Source organism: Musca autumnalis, unplaced genomic scaffold, assembly GCF_047663935.1.
Source record: "Musca autumnalis isolate F117 unplaced genomic scaffold, ASM4766393v1 scaffold_5, whole genome shotgun sequence".
Lineage (NCBI taxonomy): Eukaryota > Metazoa > Arthropoda > Insecta > Diptera > Muscidae > Musca > Musca autumnalis.
Window position 1 is genome coordinate 53,843,215 of NW_027412088.1, and position 21,653 is coordinate 53,864,867.

The 21,653-nt window shown below is 34.0% G+C and overlaps 2 protein-coding genes across 20 annotated transcripts in view; one reads left to right on the forward strand and one right to left on the reverse strand.

Annotated features, from left to right (window-relative positions):
- The window catches only part of s-cup (spermiogenesis-related protein stanley-cup), a 45,740-nt gene extending 27,942 nt beyond the window's left edge, over window positions 1–17,798 (forward strand). For all 18 annotated transcript variants that reach the window (XM_073955207.1, XM_073955206.1, XM_073955216.1 and 15 more), the window contains one exon: window positions 16,016–17,798. In XM_073955207.1, the coding sequence (XP_073811308.1) occupies window positions 16,016–17,605 (1,590 nt within the window). In that variant the 3' untranslated portion in view covers window positions 17,606–17,798. The remainder of the gene's footprint in view (window positions 1–16,015) is intronic.
- fdl (beta acetylhexosaminidase fused lobes) overlaps window positions 1–21,653 on the reverse strand; it is a 236,394-nt gene that overhangs the window by 137,133 nt on the left and 77,608 nt on the right. The gene's annotated exons all lie outside the window — the stretch shown is intronic.

The window sequence follows — 21,653 nt, forward strand, 5'->3', positions numbered from 1 at the left end:
AGCTCAAATTGTTCAGTTTTAGCTCTACTTGTTCACCCAATGCCAATGGTATTACATGTAGAAACCTTTCATACATTTAAAGGCGGATTTTAATAAACATTCTGATCCAATCTCAACAGTGATTCTCATAACAAATTTCATTTATCGATTCACTCAATACCAATGCATCAATATTTAGTATTATTTAATACCTCTGGAACACTTATTGTACGACCAACTCTAATAATCGCAATTACACTTCTATTCCTTAGCCCAATACCAAATTTATTGCAATTTTAAACATTTCACACACTAATTATATAATTCCAGTTTCATTGCTGCACCCAACGTCAAATTTAATACAATTTACTGCATTTGGTATTTCTCAATAAATTGGCCAGCTCTCAGCCTAATTTCACAATTTGTATGCATATAAAAAATCCTTATCTAAACACCAACACAAACCCTCATACAACAATTCCCTTTATGCAATACCGAACTGGTACCATATTTAGTACTTATAATATGTATTAGTTTCAAAAATTACTTCCTTATATCCAAAACTATATTCCAACATACATAAGTTCGAATTTCCAAAACTTCCTCTCTATCTCCACTCTAAACGCCAACTGCTATACTAATACCGAATTTTACAATTTCAGCTCTACCCCTTTACACATTAACAATTTGAACCAAATTCTATGCCATTTAGTAATTTTCGTACACTTATTGTACGTATATCCGCAACCACATCCATATCTCAACCCTACACACCAACAGCGGCTATAATACCAAATTTCCGAATTATAATACTATGTATTATAATTATATAATACTTTTCGTGTGAAAGCACGAATTTCAATAACTATCCCCAACAATAATTCCGAATTTCAGGGTTCCACCTCTATCCGTTCACCCAAACCTAAAATGTACCAAATTTAGTACCATTTAGTATTTTTCATATACATAAGTTCCAAGAGTAATCTAAATTCCAAATTTCAGGATTCCAGCTCTCTCCGTTCACCCAAATTCAAATTATACCATATTTAGTACCATTTAGTACTTTCCGTACCCATAAGTACGAATTTCCAAAACCACCTCAAACCTACACTCCAACAGCAATCTTAATTTCAAATATCAGGATTCCAGCGCCATCCGTTCACCCCACTCCACATTGTACCAAATTTACTACTTTTCGTACCCATAAGTACGAATTTCCAAAACTTCCATAATCCTACACTCCAAAAGTAACCTTAACTCAAAATTTCAGGATTCCAGCTGTAGCCGTTCATCCAAATCTAAATTTTACAAAATTCAGTACCATTTAGTACTTTCCGTACCAATAAGTACGAATTTCCAAAACTACCTCAATCCTGCACTCCATAAGTAATCTTAATTATAAATTTCAGGATTCCAGCTCTATCTCTTCACCCAAATCCAATAGTACCAAATTTAGTACCATTTAGTACTTTCCGTACCCATTACTAAGAATTTCCATAACTACCTCAATCCTACACTCCATAAGTAATCTTGATTCCAAACTTCAGAATTCCAGCTCTATCTGTTCACCCAAATCCAAATTGCACCAAACTTAGTACCATTTAGTACTTTCCGCAACCATAAGTACGAATTTCGAAAACTATCCCATATCGCAATCCTATACTCCTTCAGTAATGTTAATTCCAAATTTCAGGTTTCTAGTCCTATCCGTTCACCCAAATCCAAATTGTACTAAATTTAGTACTTTTCGTATACATGAGTACGAATTTCACAAACCATTCCCTTTTATAAACACCACTGCTATACAACGACATCAATATTGTTAAACGTATCGAGATGCAGCGATTGCGTTGGCTAGGCCATATCAAAAGAATGAGCGATGATGAACCCACTAAAAAGGCGTATGAATACATGCCACATGGCGGTGCACGCAGAATTGGCAGGCCAAGGAATAGATGGCGCAAACAAGTGGATGATGAGATGACAAGGCGCGGTATTCCAGAGTGCAAAGCAACAAATAGAGAGGAATGGAGATCTCTTCTTAGTTCGGCCTATAGAACAAATGTTCTGTAATGGGCCAGCTAAGTAAGTAAGTACTTCCCAACCTTCATTTCCATACCAAATTCCAAGTGTCTAGCTAAATCCGTTCAAAATATACAATTGGTACTAAATTTAGTACTTTTCGTACAATTAGAGGTCGAATTTCCAAAAACCCTTTGATACACCTTTCTAGCTCTCCATCAGTTAGCTTCGTTCCAAATTTCAGAATTCTAGCTCTTCCCGTTTGCTTAATACAAAGGGTACTATATTTAGTACCTTCTAGTACTTTTCGTAAACATAAGTACTAAAACTACCCCATATATCAATCGAACACTTCAACAGTTATCTTAATTCCAAATTTCAAGTTTCCAGCTCTATCCGTTTACCCAAATCCAAGTTGTAAAAAATTTAGTACCATTTAGAACTTGTCGTACACATAAGTACGAATTTCCAAAACTACCCCCATATCTCAATCATATCCTGCGTCAGTAATCTTAATTCCAAATTTTTGGTTTCCAGCTCCATCCTTTCACCCAAATCCAAATTGTACAAAATTTAGTTCCATTTAGTACTTTCCGTACCCATAAGTACGAATTATTATAAGTAATCTCAATTGTAAATTTCAGGATTCCAGCTCTATCTCTTCACCCAAATCCAAAAGTACCAAATTTAGTACCATTTAGTACTTTCCGTAACCATAAATACGAATTTCCAAAACTACCCCCATATCTCAATCATATACTCCGTCAGTACTCTTAATTCCAAATTTCAGGTTTCCTTTCACCCAAATCCAAATTGTACTAAATTTAGTACCATTTAGAACTTTTCGTACACATGAGTACGAATTTCACAAACTATTTGCTTTTATAAACACCACTTCCCAACCTTCATTTCCATACCAAATTCCAAGTTTCTAGCTAAATCCGTTCAAAATATACAATTGGTACTAAATTTAGTACTTTTCGTACACTTAGAGGTCGAATTTCCAAAAACCCTTGGGTTCACCTTTCTAACTCTCCATCAGTTACCCTCGTTCCAAATTCCGGAATTCTAGCTCTTCCCGTTTGCCTAATACAAAGGGTACCATATTTAGTACCTTTTAGTACTTTTCATACCCTTCTAGGTCGAATTTTCAAAAACCCAGCCTTATCTCAGCCCTACACACCGACAGCAACCCACAGTCAAAATTTCAGCTTTCTAGCTTCAGCGTTTTCGTCTGGGCGATGATATACATGTCACTCACTCACTTATCACTAAGCTCTTTTATATACATACTAGCAAAATGCCCGCTACTTCGTATGCGGAAAATGAAGAATATACAAATAAACGTCACAAATTAATATTTGTTAACCGATTAGCCTAGAGCTGGCAAACCATCGATATTCCCAACATTAGATAATTTCGATATAATGTTTTAAAATATCGATTGCTATCGATATTATCGTTAAGTTGTCATCGCCATTAATTTGGAGATAAAAATGGCGGAAATGTTAATGATTTTCTTGAAATTATGTAAAAGTAGTTCACAGAAATGTAAAGGAGAACTACTTTTATTTTATAAAAAATTTAAAAAAATATATTTTATTTTACTGAAAAATGTGTACGTGTGACTACGGACTTACTTTCTTACACGCACATAACCGAAAGCAGCGAAATTTCTATTTATTTCAATGGATTTCAGGTTAGGGGTTTTTATTCCGATAATATCGATAGGCAAAACTATCTATCGATATTTAATTTTTAAGCAACAATCGATATTATCGATAGTGCCATCGATTTTTTGCCAGCTCTAGATTAGCCCCTATAAAGTCTATAAGGCGCTGGGGCAACATTAATGAACTGTAATGTAATTTTTGATGAATAAAGAATTAATAAAAAAAAAAAAAAAAAAAAACAATACTTAATATGAAAAAAATGTATGTATCAACACCTATTTTAAATGATTTTTAATTTAATTTAATATTGTTCGTACACCTTTAGTTCCAATTTCTAAAAAAAGAAAACCTTGTCGCATTACAACGGTGCGGGTAGTTGTATCCACTTGTCCCAACCGAAGTAGTTGTAATTTCGGAATTTGTGATATCAAAATGTATTTCCGCATTTCCAACAACAGCTCACTTCCTTGGCCCTCAGTGACCTCCATACCTAATTTCGCATATAAAAAACCTCCTTATCTAAAAACTAACACTGAACCTAAACAAAAATGCGAAATTCCAGCTATATCCCTTTATGCAACAACAAAACGGTACCAAATTTAGTACTAATAATAGGTAATTGTTTCAAAACTAACATCCCTATATCAAAAACTATATCGCAACAGCGATACCTATTTAATGATCCTTATCTCCATTCTATACCCCAACCGCTATCCTAATGCCAGTTTCAATGACTAACTCAATCCTCCACTCCGGGAGTAATCTTAGTTCTATATTTCAGGACCGCGATTCTCATTTCCAGCTCTATCAGTTCCCCCAAACTAAATTATAGTACTTTAAAAATACATAAGAACGAATTTCCGAAACATTCCAAAACTTCCTGCTAACCCCTTTACACAATAACAAATTATATAAAATCTTAACCCCACATACCAACAGGTAAAAACAAAGTTTAAAATTCCACCCGTGCCTACACCCGATACAACATTTAGACATCTTTAGTACTCTTCGTAAATATACAAATGTTACACACCAATACTCACCCTAACTCCAAAAATACAGATTCCACCTCCGTCCCCACAACCAACAACAAATTGAGTAACATTTAGTAATTTTCGTAAACTTATCGTACGTATTTTGGAAACCACATGTCTCAACCCTACACTGACAATTATACAAAATAACAACATTAATATTGATTTCAAATCTCAGAATTCAAGCGGTATCTGTTCGTCCATTATCAAATTGTACGAAACATAGTTCCATTTAGTATTCTTCGTACCCATAAGTACGATTTTCCAAAAGTACCTCAATTCTTCACTTTTACAGTAACTTTAATTCCAAATTTCAGAATTCCAGCTCTCTCCGTTCAACCATATCTAAATTGCACGAAATTTAATACTTATCATAACGATAAGTACGAATTTTACAAAACTCCCTCAATCCTACAACTCAACAGTAATCTTAATTCCAAATTTCAGGATTTCATCGCTATCCGTTCATCCAAATCCAAAGTGTACCAAATTCAGTACCATTTAGTACCTTTTGTACCCATAAGTATGAATTTCCAAAACTTCCTCAATCCTACAGTCCAATAATCTTAATTCCAAATTTCAGGATTCCAGCTCTATTCGTTCACCAAATAGAAATTGTACCAAATTTAGTACTATTTTGTACTTTTCGTACCCATAATCACGAATTTCCAAATCTTCTTCAATCCCACACTCCAACTGTAACCTTATCTCCAAATTTCAGGTTTCCAGACCTATACGTTCAATCAATTCCAAATTGTACCAAATTTAGTACTTTTCGTACACATAAGTACAAATTTCCTAACCTATCCCATATCTCAATCCTACACTGCAACAGTAATCTTAATCCCAAATTTCAGTTTTCCAGCTTTTTCCGTTAACTTAAATCCAAGTTATAATAATATAGTACCAATTAGTACTTTTCGTTCACATAATTTACGAATCTCCAAACCTATCTCAATCCTACACTCCAACAGTAATCTTAATTCCAAATTTCAAGTTTGGAACTCTATCCGTTCACCCAAATCAAAGTTGTACTAAATTTAGCACCATTTAGTACTTTTCGTAGACAAAGTACGAATTTCCAAAACTATCCCCATATCTCAATGCTATACTCCGTCTTAATTCCAAATTTCAGGTTTCCAGCTCTATCCTTTCACCCAAATCCAAATTGTACTAAATTTAGTACCATTTAGTACTTTTCGTACACATGAGTACGAATTTCCTTAGCCACTTCCTTTTATAAACACCACTTCCCAATCTTCATTTACATACCAAATTTCATAAATTTCAGGATTCCAGCTCTATTCGTCAACCAAATACAAATTGTACCAAATTTAGTACTATTTAGTACTTTTCGTACACATAATTACCAATTTCCAAATCTTCTTCAATCCCACACTCCAACTGTAACCTTAACTCCAAATTTCAGGTTTCCAGACCTATCCGTGCAATCAATTACAAATTCTACCAAATTTAGTACCATTTAGTACTCTTCGTACACATAAGTACAAATTTCCAAAACTACCCCATATCTCAAACCTACACTGCAACAGTAATCTTAATCCTAAATTTCAGGTTTCCAGCTATTTCCGTTAACCCAAATCCAAGTTGTACTAAATACAGTACCATTTAGTACTTATCGGTCACATAATTTACGAACTTCCAAACCTATCTCAATCCTACACGCCAACAGTAATCTTAATTCCAGTTTTCGAATTCTATCCGCTCACCCAAATCCAAGTTGTACTAAATTTAGTACCATTTAGTACTTTTCGTACACATAAGTACGAATTCCCAAAACTACCCCCATATCTCAATCCTATACTCCGTCAGTAATCTTAATTCCAAATTTCAGGCTTCCAGCTCTATCCTTTCACCCCAATCCAAATTGTACTAAATTTAGTACCATTTAGTACTTTTCGTACACATGAGTACGAATTTCCTAAACCATTTCCTTTTATAACACCACTTCCCAACCTTCATTTACATACCAAATTTCAAGTTTCTAGCTAAATCCGTTCAAAATATACAACTAGTACTAAATTTTGTAACTTTTAGTACTTTTCGTACACTAAAAGGTGGAATTTCGAAAAATACTTTGGTACATCTCTCTAACTCTCCATCGGTTATGCTCATTCCAAATTTCAGAATTCTAGCTTTTCCCGTTTGCCTAATACAAAGGGTACCATATTTAGTACCTTTTTGTACTTTTCGTACCCTTCTAGGTCCAAAGACCCAGCCTTATCTCACCCCTACACACCAACAGCATCCCACAGTCAAAAATTCAGCTTTCTAGCTTCAGCGGTTTCGTCTGGGCGATGATATGCCAGTCAGTCAGTCACTCACTCACTCACTCACTCACTCAGTCATCACTAAGCTCTTTTATATATATAGATTATTTATTATTTATTATTTACTATTTATTATAATTTCCGGATTACAGGGCTATCTCTCCATACAAATGCAACTTATACCAAATTTAGAATTTTCCGAAATTTCAATTTAATTCGAAATTTCTGGATTCCAGCTCTATCCGTTCACCCAAATATAAATTGTACCAAATTTAGTACATTTAGTACTTTCCGTTCCCATAAGTATGAATTTCCAAAACTACCTCAATCCTACACTCCATCAGTAACCTTAATTCGAAATTTCCGTTTTCCATGTCTATCTAAATCCAAATTGTACCAAATTTGGTACCATTTACTACTATTCGTACACATAAGTATGAATTTCCAAAACTACCTCAATCCTACACTCCATCAGTAACCTTAATTCGAAATTTCAGGATTCCAACTCTATCCGTTCAACTAAATTTAAATTGTACCAAATTTAGTACCATTTAGTACTTTCCGTACCCATAAGTATAAATTTCTAATACTAACTCAATCCTACACTCCAACAGTAATTAAATTCCAAATTTCAGGATTCCAGCTCTATCCGTTCACCCAAATCCAATTTGTACCAAATTTAGTACCGTTTACAACTTTTCGTACCCATAAGTAAGAATTTCCAAAACTACCTCAATCCTTCACTCCATCAGTAATCATAATTCCAAATTTCAGGTTTCTATGTCTATCTAAATCCAAAGTGTACCAAATTTGGTACCATTTAGTACTTTTCGTACACATAAGTATGAATTTCCAAAAGTACACCCATATCTCAATCGCACGCTTCAACGGTAATCTAAATTCCAAATTTCAGGTTTTCAGCTCTATCCGATCACCCAAATCCGAATTGTACCAAATTTAGTACCATTTAGTATTACTCGTACACATAAGTACGAACTTCCAAAATCATTTCCCTATATTAACGCCACTTCCCAACCTTGATTCCCATACCAAATATGAAGATTGTAGCTATATCTGATCAAAATATACAATTGGTACCAAATTTAGTAACTTTTCGTACACTTATAGGTCGAATTTCCAAAAACCCTTTGGTACATCTTTCTAACTCTCCATCAGTTACCCTCATTCCAAATTTCAGAATTCTAGCTCTTCCCGTTTGCCTAATACAAAGGGTACCATATTTAGTACCTTTTAGTACTTTTCGTACCCTTCTAGGTCGAATTTCCAAAAACCCAGCCTTATCTCACCCCTACACACCGACAGCAACCCGCAGTCAAAATTTCAGCTTTCTAGCTTCAGCGGTTTCGTCTGGGCGATGATATGTCAGTCACTCACTCACTCACTCACTCACTCACTCACTCACTGAGCTCTTTTATATATATAGATATAGATTTCAAGGGTTATGACCAGCACTTTAGGCGTGGATTTTTATAAAATATTTCAAGGGTTATGACCAGCACTTTGGGCGTGGATTTTTAAGGAATATTTCAAGGATTATTCCCAGCACTTTGGGCTTGGATTTTTAAGGAATATTTCAAGGGTCATGTCCACCACTTTGGGCGTGGATTTTTAAGGAATATTTCAAGGATTATTCCCAGCACTTTGGGCTTGGATTTTTAAGGAATATTTCAAGGGTCATGTCCACCACTTTGGTCGTGGATTTTTAAGGAATGTTTCAAGGGTCATGTTCAGCACTTTGGACGTGGATTTTTAAGGAATGTTTCAAGGGTCATGTTCAGCACTTTGGACGTGGATTTTTAAGGAATATTCCAAGGGTTATGCCCAGCATTTAGACGATATTTAAAAGTCATTCTGACACTTGAAACTTCACATTCTCTCAATATTAGGATGCTTATTTATGAAAAAAAAAAACATCAAACCTTACACACCCCATATACACGTCACTCCGCTGGTTCGCTATATGAACATACCTGAAAAAATAGAAAAAAATACATTAAATTTAATTAAAGATAATAAAGTAATATATAAAATAATAATCATTTATAATAAAAATATGTATGTATATTTATAGAAAAAAGAAATAAAGAAGAAAACTAGTGTTTACAAGGGAACCGAACCATTAATGAGCTCTATCATAAACTAAAACAATTAAATAAGAATCAGTCTACTTCCACTTCTCTGGATGGTCCAAAAATCTTAAAAAAAATCCAAAATCCAAAAATCTGTGTTTATTAAATCCTTTGGATGGTCCAAAAAATCTTAAAAAATACGATTATTTATCCACATTTATTTAGGTCTCTGGATGATTCGAAAAGTATTCAAAAAATCCACGTTTATTTAGGTATTTGGATGGTCAAAAAAAGTTTTAAAAATTCACGTTTATTTAGGTATTTGGATGGTTTCAAAAATCCACGTTTCATTAGGGTTTTGGATGGTCCAAAAATCATTAAAAAATCTACGTTTATTTAGGTTTTGGATGGTCCAAAAAATCGTAAAAAAAATAAGCTTATTATCCACATTTATTAAGGTCTTTGAATGAATCAAAAAGTATTTAAAAAATCCACGTTTATTCAGGTCTTTGGATGGTTAAAAAACGTTTTAAAAATCCACGTCTATTTAGGTATTTGGATGGTCCAAAAATTATTAAAAACTCCACGTTTATTTAGGACTTTGGATGGTCCAAAAATCATTAAAACATCCACGTTTATTTAGGTTTTTGGATAGTCAAAAAATCCACCTTTATTTAGTTATTTGGATGGTCCAAAAAATCTTTAAAAAATTCACGTTTATTTAGGTCTTTGGATGGTCCAAAAAATCTTAAAAAAATCCACGTTTATTTAGGTCTTTGGATGGTCCAAAAAATCTTAAAAAAATCCACGTTTATTTAGGTCTTTGGATGGTCCAAAAAATCTTAAAAAAATCCACGTTTATTTAGGTCTTTGTATGGTCCAAAAAATCGTTAAAAATCCACGCTTATGTTGGTCTTTGGATGGACCTAACAAATCGTTATAAAATGCACGTGCTTCTAGGTCTTTGGATGGTCCAAAAAAATCCACGTTTATTTAGTTATTTGGATAGTCCAAAAATCATTAAAAAATCCACGTTTTCATAAGGTCTTTGGATGGTCCAAAAAATCCTAAAAATATCCACGTTTAATTAGGTCTTTGGGTGATCCAAAAAATCGTTAAAAATTTAGTTTATGTTAGTCTTTGGCTGGCCCAAATAAATCGTTATAAAATGCACGTGTATTTAGGTCTTTGGATGTTCCAAAAAATCTTAAAAATCCACGTTTATGTAGATCTTTGGATGACCCAACAAATCGTTATAAAATCGACGTGTAATTAGGTCTTTGGATGGTCCAAAAATCATTAAAAAATCCACGTTTATATAGGTCTTTGGATGGTCCAAAAATCATTAAAAATTTACGTTTATTAAGGTCTTTAGATGGTACAAAAAGTCTTTAAAAAATCCACAGTCCTAAAAAATTGAAAAAACACATTGGTTATGGTGTTTCATTTGTCAATCAAATCTTTAAAAATCGGCCTATATTGTGATTTAAGATGCCTCATCCTAAAGAGACTTCTTTTTAGGATATACCACACAACTGACGGCGAAAATATCGTATACATCCCTTTTAGGAAAGGCCATATTTTCAATGTGAATGTCTCACACTGTTCCTTCCAACCCTCTTAAAAATATTAAGATATCAACCCAAACTGAATAGGATATTTATCCTTAAAAAAGGAAAGCAAAAGGATATAAATTAATTTATTCAGTCAAATGTTTGTCACATCATAATGAAGTTTTATGAACCATCTTGCGGTAAAACGAGCTCCACAAAATGCATAAGACAAATAAAGAAACAAAACATAAACAATGTTGACACATAAAGTGAAACATTTCACAGAAATTGTTTTTCTTTCACTCACTTAACAAATCTTGGTTTCATTGTTAGTGTAATTGGACCACTAACGATTAGCGTAAAATTGTTGGCACTCCCCTTTTTCAAACCCCTCCACGCCATTTTCACTTTAAAACTGGGACACTAAAAGAAAACATAAAACAAATGAATGAAATGTCATGGCACAAAGACAAAAAATACTAAGTAGAAATGGATGGACAAAGAACAAGGCGCTGAAATTTGCTGATGTCCTTAAACGAAAACTCATTTTTAATAGGTTACTAATTACCGTAGGAAATGATAAAGAAAATAGGACCATCCAAAGATCCCAACAAACGTGGATTTTTAAAGATTTATAGGACCATCCAAAGACCTGAAAAAGCGTGGATATTTGAAAGATTTTTAGGATCATCCAAAGACCTAAAATAAGTGGATTTTTTGTTAAAAAAGTAGGACCACCATAGACCTGAAGAAACGTGGATTTGTTAAAGATTTTTAGAACCATCCAAAGAACTGAAAAAAACGTGCATTTTCTAAAGATTTTTAGGACGATCCAAACACCTGGAAAACGTGGATTTTTTAAAGATTTTTAGGACCACCCAAAGACCTGTAGAACGTAGATTTTTTAAAGATTTTAGGACCATCCAAAGGTTGGCAGAAACGTGGATTTTTTAAAGATTTTTAGGACCATCCAAAGACCTGGAGAACGTAGATTTTTTAAAGATTTTTAGGACCATCCAAAGACCTGAAGAACGTAGAGTTTTTAAAGATTTTTAGGACAATCCAAAGGTCGGCAAAAACGTGGATTTTTAGGTCCATCCAAAAACCTGTAAAAACGTAGATTTTTAAAAGATTTTAAGGACCATCAAAAGACCTGAAGAAACGTGGATTTTTTAAAGATTTTTAGGGCCATCCAAAGACCTTTAGAAACGTGGATTTTTTAAAGATTTTCGGGACCATCCAAAGTCCTGAAGAAAAGTGGATTTTTTTAAAGATTTTCGGGACCATCCAAAGGTCGGCAAGAAGGGGGATATTTTTAAAAATTTAGCACCATCCAAAGGTCGGAATAAACTTGGATATTTTAAAGATTTTTAGGACCATTCATAGGTCGGCAAGAAGGGGGATATTTTAAAAAATTTAGCACCATCCAAAGGTCGGAATAAACTTGGATATTTTAAAGATTTTTAGGACCATTCATAGGTCTGCAGACACGTGGATTTTTTAAAGATTTATAGGATCATTCAAAGGTCCGCAGAAACGTTGATTTTTTAAAGATTTTTAGGACCATTCAAAGGTCCGCAGAAACGTGAATTTTTAACGATTTCTAGGACCATCCAAAGACCTGGAGAACGTAGATTTTTTAAAGATTTTTAGGACCATCCAAAGACCTGAAGAACGTAGAGTTTTTAAAGATTTTTAGGACAATCCAAAGGTCGGCAAAAACGTGGATTTTTAGGTCCATCCAAAAACCTGTAAAAACGTAGATTTTTAAAAGATTTTAAGGACCATCAAAAGACCTGAAGAAACGTGGATTTTTTAAAGATTTTTAGGACCATCCAAAGACCTATAGAAACGTGGATTTTTTAAAGATTTTCGGGACCATCCAAAGGCCTGAAGAAAAGTAGATTTTTTTAAAGATTTTTAGGACCATCCAAAGACCTGTAGAAACGTGGATTTTTTAAAGATTTTCGGGACCATCCAAAGACATGAAGAAACGTGGATTTTTTAAAGATTTTAGGACGATCCAAAGACCTGAAACAACGTGATTTTTTAAAGATTTTTAGGACCATTCAAAGACCTGAAGAAACGTGCATTTTTTAATAATTTTTAGGACCATCCAAAGACCTGAAAAAAACGTGGAGTTTTTAAAGATTTTTAGGGTGATCCAAAGACCTGAAGAAAAGTGGATTTTTTAAAGATTTTTAGGGTGATCCAAAGACCTGAAGAAACGTGGATTTTTTAAAGATTTTTAGGGTGATCCAAAGACCTGAAGAAACGTGGATTTTTTAAAGATTTTTAGGGTGATCCAAAGACCTGAAGAAACGTGGATTTTTTAAAGATTTTTAGGGTGATCCAAAGACCTGAAGAAACGTGGATTTTTTAAAGATTTTTAGGACCATCCAAAGACCTGTAGAAACGTGGATTTTTTTAATGATTTTTAGGACCATCCAAAGACCTGTAGAAACGTGGATTTTTTAAAGATTTTTAGGACCATCCAAAGACCTGTAGAAACGTGGATTTTTTAAAGATTTTTAGGGTGATCCAAAGACCTGAAGGAAGATTTTTAGGACGATCCAAAGACCTGCAGAAGCGTGGATTTTTTAAAGATTTTTAGGACGATCCAAAGACCTGCAGAAGCGTGGATTTTTTAAAGATTTTTAGGACGATCCAAAGACCTGCAGAAGCGTGGTTTTTTTAAAGATTTTTAGGACCATCCAAAGACCTGAAAAAACGTAGATTATTTAAAGAATTTTGGGACCATCCAAAGACATGAAGCAACGTGGATTTTTTAAGATTTTTAGGGCGATCCAAAGACCTGAAAAAACGTGGATTTTTTAAAGATTTTTAGGGTGATCCAAAGACCTGAAGAAACGTGGATTTTTTAAAGATTTTTAGGGTGATCCAAAGACCTGAAGAAACGTGGATTTTTTAAAGATTTTTAGGAAACGTGGATTTTTTAAAGATTTTTAGGACCATCCAAAGACCTGAAGAAACGTGGATTTTTTAAAGATTTTTAGGACCATCCAAAGACCTGTAGAAACGTGGATTTTTTAAAGATTTTTAGGACCATCCAAAGACCTGTAGAAACGCGGATTTTTTAAAGATTATTAGGACCATCCAAAGACCTGAAGAAACGTGGATTGTTTAAAGATTTTTAGGACCATCCAAAGACCTGTAGAAACGCGGATTTTTTAAAGATTTTTAAGACCATCCAAAGACCTGTAGAAACGTGTATTTTTTAAAGATTTTTAGGACCATCTAAAGATCGGAAGAAACGTGTACTTTTTAAAGATTTTTGGGACCATCCAAGGGTCGGCAAAAAGGTGGATATTTTAAAAATGTTTAGGACCATCCAAAGGTCGGCAGAAACGTGGATATTTTAAAGATTTTTAGGACCATCCAAAGGTCTGCAGAGACCTGGATTTGTTAAAGACTTTTCCAAAGACCTGAATAAACGTGGATTTTTTAAAGATTTTTAGGACCATCCAAAGACCTGAAGAAAAGTGGATTTTTTAAAGATTTTTAGGACCATCCAAAGACCTGAAGAAACGTGGATTTTTTTAAGATTTTTAGGACCATCCAAAGACCTGAAGAAACGTGGATTTTTTAAAGATTTTTAGGAAACGTGGATTTTTTTAAAGATTTTTAGGACCATCCAAAGACCTGAAGAAACGTGGATTTTTTAAAGATTTTTAGGACCATCCAAAGACCTGTAGAAACGCGGATTTTTTAAAGATTTTTAGGAAACGTGGATTTTTTTAAAGATTTTTAGGACCATCCAAAGACCTGAAGAAACGTGGATTTTTTAAAGATTTTTAGGAAACGTGGATTTTTTTAAAGATTTTTAGGACCATCCAAAGACCTGAAGAAACGTGGATTTTTTAAAGATTTTTAGGAAACGTGGATTTTTTTAAAGATTTTTAGGACCATCCAAAGACCTGAAGAAACGTGGATTGTTTAAAGATTTTTAGGACCATCCAAAGACCTGTAGAAACGCGGATTTTTTAAAGATTTTTAGGACCATCCAAAGACCTGTAGAAACGCGGATTTTTTAAAGATTATTAGGACCATCCAAAGACCTGAAGAAAAGTGGATTTTTTAAAGATTTTTAGGACCATCCAAAGACCTGAAGAAACGTGGATTTTTTTAAGATTTTTAGGACCATCCAAAGACCTGAAGAAACGTGGATTTTTTAAAGATTTTTAGGAAACGTGGATTTTTTTAAAGATTTTTGGGACCATCCAAGGGTCGGCAAAAAGGTGGATATTTTAAAAATGTTTAGGACCATCCAAAGGTCGGCAGAAACGTGGATATTTTAAAGATTTTTAGGACCATCCAAAGGTCTGCAGAGACCTGGATTTGTTAAAGACTTTTAGGGCTATCCAAAGACCTGGAAAACGTGTTTTTTAAGATTTTTAAGACCATCCAAAGACCTGAAGCAACGTTGATTTTTTAAAGATTTTTAGGACCATCCAAAGACTTGAAGAAACGTGGATTTTTTAAAGAAATTTAGGACCATCCCAAGACCTGAAAATACGTAGATTTCTTAAAGATATTTAGGACCATCCAAAGACCTTAAAAACGTGTTTTTTTTTAATTTTTAGGATCATCCAAAGACCTGAAGCAACGTGGATTTTTAAAGATTTTTAGGACCATTCAAAGACCTGAAAAAACGTAGACTTTTTAAAAATAAATAGGGCCACCCAAGGACCTGAAAAAAACGATGATTTTTAAAGATTTGTAGGACCAACCAAAGGTCTGCAGAAACGTGGATTTTTTAAAGATTTTTAGGACCATCCAAAGACTTGAAGAAACGTGGATTTTTTAAAGAAATTTAGGACCATCCCAAGACCTGAAAATACGTAGATTTCTTAAAGATATTTAGGACCATCCAAAGACCTTAAAAACGTTTTTTTTTTAATTTTTAGGATCATCCAAAGACCTGAAGCAACGTGGATTTTTAAAGATTTTTAGGACCATTCAAAGACCTGAAAAAACGTAGACTTTTTAAAAATAAATAGGGCCACCCAAGGACCTGAAAAAAACGATGATTTTTAAAGATTTGTAGGACCAACCAAAGGTCTGCAGAAACGTGGATATTTTAAAATATTTTAGGACCATACAGAATCGTGGATACTTTGAAGATTTTTAGGACCATCCAAAGGTCTGCAGTAACGTGGATTTTTTAAAGATTTTAGGACCATCCAAAGGTTTGCAGAAACGTGAATTTGTTCAAAGACCAAACTCAACGTAGATTTTATTAAATATTTTAAGAAAAATAAAATAACAAAATTTTCTTGGATTAGAAAAAATTAACGCAGTAATTTTCCCATTTTATAATGTCTCTTCTCCCTCTCCCTCTTTCTCTTACAGTGCTATGAAACATCCGGTCTCTTTGTGGGAGATTCAATGGATGGTTTGGCCACCATACCGGCATTGCATCATGAACCTCCGCCATCATATGACGCTGTTGTGGCCATGCAAGAACAACAACAATTGTTGATGCAACAACAACAGCAACAATTGTTAATGCAACAACTATCAAATAATTCTCCTCCTCCAGGCTACAGATCATCTCTGGACGTTAGTTGTATTTTGGCAGCACGCACAGCAAGTCTAACACCAGCCGTATTGGCTATGGGTTCCACGGATACCAATAATTCCTTGGCCACCACCTCTTCGTTGAATGTAAGAGGCGGAGCACCAAGTCGAACACCACCCGATAATGTTAGCGATTGTAATGGTAATCGAGATATTTTAATGCCCACCACCTCCACAAATGGTCATATGCAACAAGTGGGAACATTTTTGCGTTCCTCCGCTGCTGTCGCCAATGGTAAACAACAACGACATCAACGTCAATTGGCCACAGCAAATTTGGCTAATTTTAATATGAAGAAGGTGTTGCAGGCCCAATCATGTTGTTCTCTACAAAGAGCTGAAGTTGAAAATATGTGGAATGCTGCCGCAGCAGCTTTGGCAGCCAGGTCCCATCACATGGCCAGTGGTGGTGGTGGTGTTGATGGAAGAACGGCTGCCGTTGCCACCAGTTCACCCACCTTGGTTATGAATCACCGTAAACTATCGAATGTCCACCACCAGCACCAGCAACAAATGAGCGAAACATCCAAAACGAACACTCCCGAAACCTTTGGTAGTCGTTATTTAAAACAACAACAAAACTATTATCGTCGTGGCTGTCCTTTGTGTGGCAAGTTTCGTTATGAATCTAATCTTTCCATATCCATGGAAAGTGATTTGGATAATCTGGAAATGGAGGGTGCAACAACTGGGAATACTTTGCAGCATCCAGCATGCACCGAGAGAAGAGATAGTGAGAACGACAAAGACAACTGTGGTGGTAGCGAGGAGGATATACAGAATGCCAATGAAGATCTTGATGAGGATGATGAATGTTCCTGTGTAAATTCCAAACTTAGGAAATTACGAAAATCTAAACACACAACAAATGGTGCTGATGTTCCATCAACAAATCACAATGAGTGTAACAATAACAACAATCCGAATCCCCAAAACGAAAGCACAAGTAATGGAAATTCTCAAGAAAATATTGAATTATTACCAGTGGCCGATATGAATGCCAATGCCATTGGCAGTTCCACAATGGCAAGGGAGGAGGAACTCCCCACAACTGCTCTCAATGTGTTTGCCGCCGATAACAGCAGCAATAACAATAATACGGATGATATACTTGAGGAGGCCCCTTCCTGCTCCCACAGTAACAGAAATCAATTAACACCAAATCCTAGAACGGCGGATTCTGCTGCCAGCAACTCCAACTCCAGTTCACCGGCAGCTTCGTCAACGAAATCCATTACCATTGATTTGAACTGCATCAATGAGAATGGCATTATCAGCTTGGATATGAGTAAAATTATCGATAAAACTGGCCTGCCCACCTATGATGCTGCCCTAAAGTTGGAATCCAGTGGTTATGTTTGATCGTAAACGGATAATTCTGAAACTTTATGCAGCAACAACACAAAGAGACGAGGGGTATTCACACAGATTAAAACTTAAAACCAAACACAAAAGTGCTTTATAGAATTAAAACGAAAAAAAAGAAACATTAAAATATTGAAATGAAATTCTTGTACATAAAAAAAACAAACAAAAATAAATGAAAAACAAAGTAGATGTTGGCGTTCTTACAAAATTTTACTTGCAACCAAAAAGAATAACGATTTTTTGGGACCCTGAAGAGACCACAACTGAGGTGGATTTTGTAGAGAATTTTATGGCCATCCGAAGAACACAATCAACGTGGGCCAGGAAAGTATGCAGGGGGTGGAAGTGGATCATGTCAATAGAATAAAGATGAGAAATGAACACTCCCGAAACCTTTGGTAGTCGTTATTTGAAACAACAACAAAACTATTATCGTCGTGGTTGTCCTTTGTGTGGAAAGTTTCGTTATGAATCGAATCTTTCCTCTTGAAGTTCTTTCAATGTATGTGTTTGTATTAACGTTCATAATTTAGGAGTTTTAAACGAGTTCTAATTGATATTATACAAACGAAAAAAGTTTAACATATCGACGCCTCGCCTTCTCCATACGAAGAGGGTTATGCCGATTTGGTACTTTCCAATTATCTGTTGAAATCGCGTTAGATCTATAAGGTAGTTGCTTTAAAATTTGACAAACAAATTTTTATTCAATCGAATAATTTCCTAATGGGTATTGAAAGTCGTTAAAGAAAATTTTCAACATAGATTGCAGTTTTTAAAATTGCCACATTTTGAAACACTTTGCAAGATGATAACCTTTAATCTTTGAAAGTGTTTCAAAATGTGACGATTATAAAAAACTGCAATCAATCAATCAATCTATGTTGACAATTTTCTTTAAAGACTTTCTATACCCAAGGGGAAGGGTCAATACTTTCGATTTAACAAATAAACATTAACTAATAAAAAATAGGGGGAGAGTATACAAAGTTCGGCCCAGTCAAAATTTAATATATATTTTTTTTTAAATGCATAGACACAAGCATGGATTTGTTTAAAGATTTTTAGGACCATCCAAAAGCCTGAAGAAACGTGGATTTTTAAAGAATTTTAAGACCATCCATGCAGAAAGATGGATTTTTCAAAGAATTTTAAGACCATCCATGCAGAAAGATGGATTTTAAAGATTTTTAGGACAATCGAAAGACCTGGAGCAACGTGGGTTTTTTTAAGAAAATTAGGACCATCCAAAGATCTGAAGCAACGTGGTTTTTTTTAAGATTTTTAGGACCATTCATAGACCTGAAGCAACGTGGATTTTTTAAAGATTTTTAGGACCATTCAAAAGCCTGACGCAACGTGGATTTTTTAAAGATTTTTGGACCCTCCAAAGACCAGCAAAAACGTAGATTTTTTAAAGATTTAAGAACCGTCCACAGACCTGAAGCAACGTGGATTTTTTTCAAGATTTTTAGGACCATCCAAGCTTTGCAGAAACATGGATTTTTGAAAGATTTTTAGGACCAAAATTGGATTTTTTAAAGATTTTTAGGACCAAACGTGGATTTTTTAAAGATTTTTAGGATCAAACGTGGATTTTTAAAGATTTTTAGGACCAAACGTGGATATTTTAAAGATTTTTAGGACCAAACGTGGACTTTTTAAAGATTTTTAGGACCAAACGTGGATTTTTTAAAGATTTTTAGGACCAAACGTGGATTTTTTAAAGATTTTTAGGACCAAACGTGGATTTTTTAAAGATTTTTAGGACCAAACGTGGATTTTTTAAAGATTTTTAGGACCAAACGTGGATTTTTTAAAGATTTTTAGGACCAAACGTGGATTTTATAAAGATTTTTAGGACCAAACCTGGATTTTTTAAAGATTTTTAGGACCAAACCTGGATTTTTTAAAGATTTTTAGGACCAAACGTGGATTTTTTAAAGATTTTTAGGACCAAACCTGGATTTTTTAAAGATTTTTAGGACCAAACGTGGATTTTTTAAAGATTTTTAGGACCAAACGTGGATTTTTTAAAGATTTTTAGGACCAAACGTAGATTTTTTAAAGATTTTTAGGACCAAACGTGGATTTTTTAAAGATTTTTAGGACCAAACGTGGATTTTTTAAAGATTTTTAAGATCATCCAAAAGTTTGAAGAAGTACCCGAAAGAGCGGACCCATATAGCCCATCTTCGACCTTATGCTAAGTTTGGAAAAAAATATTACGAATGCAAATTTTTGGAACGTTCGAGCTATCGTGTGCACCAGCCAGTCAGACAGACGGACAGACAGAAGGACATTGCTAAATCGATCGCATATTGTCTAAAACGGATCTCGTCCAGACATACTTAGGGTCTAAAACCATGATTTGAATGAGGCAAATTTTGCTCGTATCAAAGTGTATATACCCTCGTTAGCATAAATGCTGAGGGTATAAAAACTATTGTTTCTATCAGGGGCATTTCACGGAATTCGATTAATATGCAATAAATAATAATATTTTTGTTGCTAGTTGCTTTGCACATTAAAACAGCATAGAAACCAAATAGATGAAGGAGCTGCCATATTATCAGTAACGATCTTGGTAGGTAGAATAGTTGTGTCGATGAGAAAAAAATGGTCGATAAAAAAAGTTGTATATAAAAAGTGATTCGATAATAACATTTCCCGTAGAAAAGTTACAACAAACAACATTTCCAATAGAAACGTTGTTCGATAACAACTTTTCACTATAGAAAAAAAAATTGTTCCCTTTCCTTTAGACAGAAACCAATTTTTCTATAGAAAGTTTGTTTGATAAGGACTTTTCCCATAGAAAAATTGTTCAATAAAAACTGTTCCTATGTAGAACATTTTTCGATAACAAATTTTCCTATGGAAAAAATGTTCGATAACAACTTTTCTTATAGAAAAGTTGTTCGATAACAACTTTTCCTATAGAAAAATTGTTCGATAACAACTTTTCCTATAGAAAAGTTGTTCGATAACAACTTTTCCTATAGAAAATTTGTTCGATAACAACTTTTCCCATAGAAAATTTGTTCGATAACAACTTTTCCTATTGAAAATTTGTTCGATAACAACTTTTCCTATAGAAAATTTGTTCGATAACAACTTTTCCTATAGAAAATTTGTTCGATAACAACTTTTCCTATAGAAAAGATGTTCGATAACAACTTTTTCTATAGAAAAGTTGTTCGATAACAACTTTTTTTATAGAAAAGTTGTTCGATAACAACTTTTCGTATAGAAAAGTTGTTCGATAACAACTTTTCGTATAGAAAAGTTGTTCGATAACAACTTTTCGTATAGAAAAGTTGTTCGATAACAACTTTTCGTATAGAAAAGTTGTTCGATAACAACTTTTCGTATAGAAAAGTTGTTCGATAACAACTTTTCGTATAGAAAAGTTGTTCGATAACAACTTTTCGTATAGAAAAGTTGTTCGATAGCAACTTTTCGTATAGAAAAGTTGTTCGATAGCAACTTTTCGTATAGAAAAGTTGTTCGATAGCAAGTTGTTCGATAACAACTTTTCGTATAGAAAAGTTGTTCGATTACAACTTTTCCTATAGAAAAGTTGTTCGATTACAACTTTTCCTATAGAAAAGTTGTTCGATAACAACTTTTCCTATAGAAAAGTTGTTCGATAACAACTTTTCCTATAGAAAAGTTGTTCGATAACAACTTTTCCTATAGAAAATTTTTCGATAACAACTTTTCCTATACAAAAGTTGTTCGATAACAACTTTGTTCGAAACAACTTTTCCTATAGAAAAGTTGTTCAATAACAAATGTTCCTACTAAAATTGGTTCGATTTTCCCAAGAACTTTTCCTACAGAGGATTTGTTCGATTGTTTGATAAAATTTTTTCCATAGAAAAGTTGTTCGGTAACAAATGATCTCATACAAAAGATGTTCGATAACAACTGTTTCCATAAAAAGGATGTTCGATAATAACTTTTCGCATAGAAGTAATGATCCAAAACAATTGTTTTTTTTTTAGAAAAGTTGTTGGGTAACTACTATTCCCATACA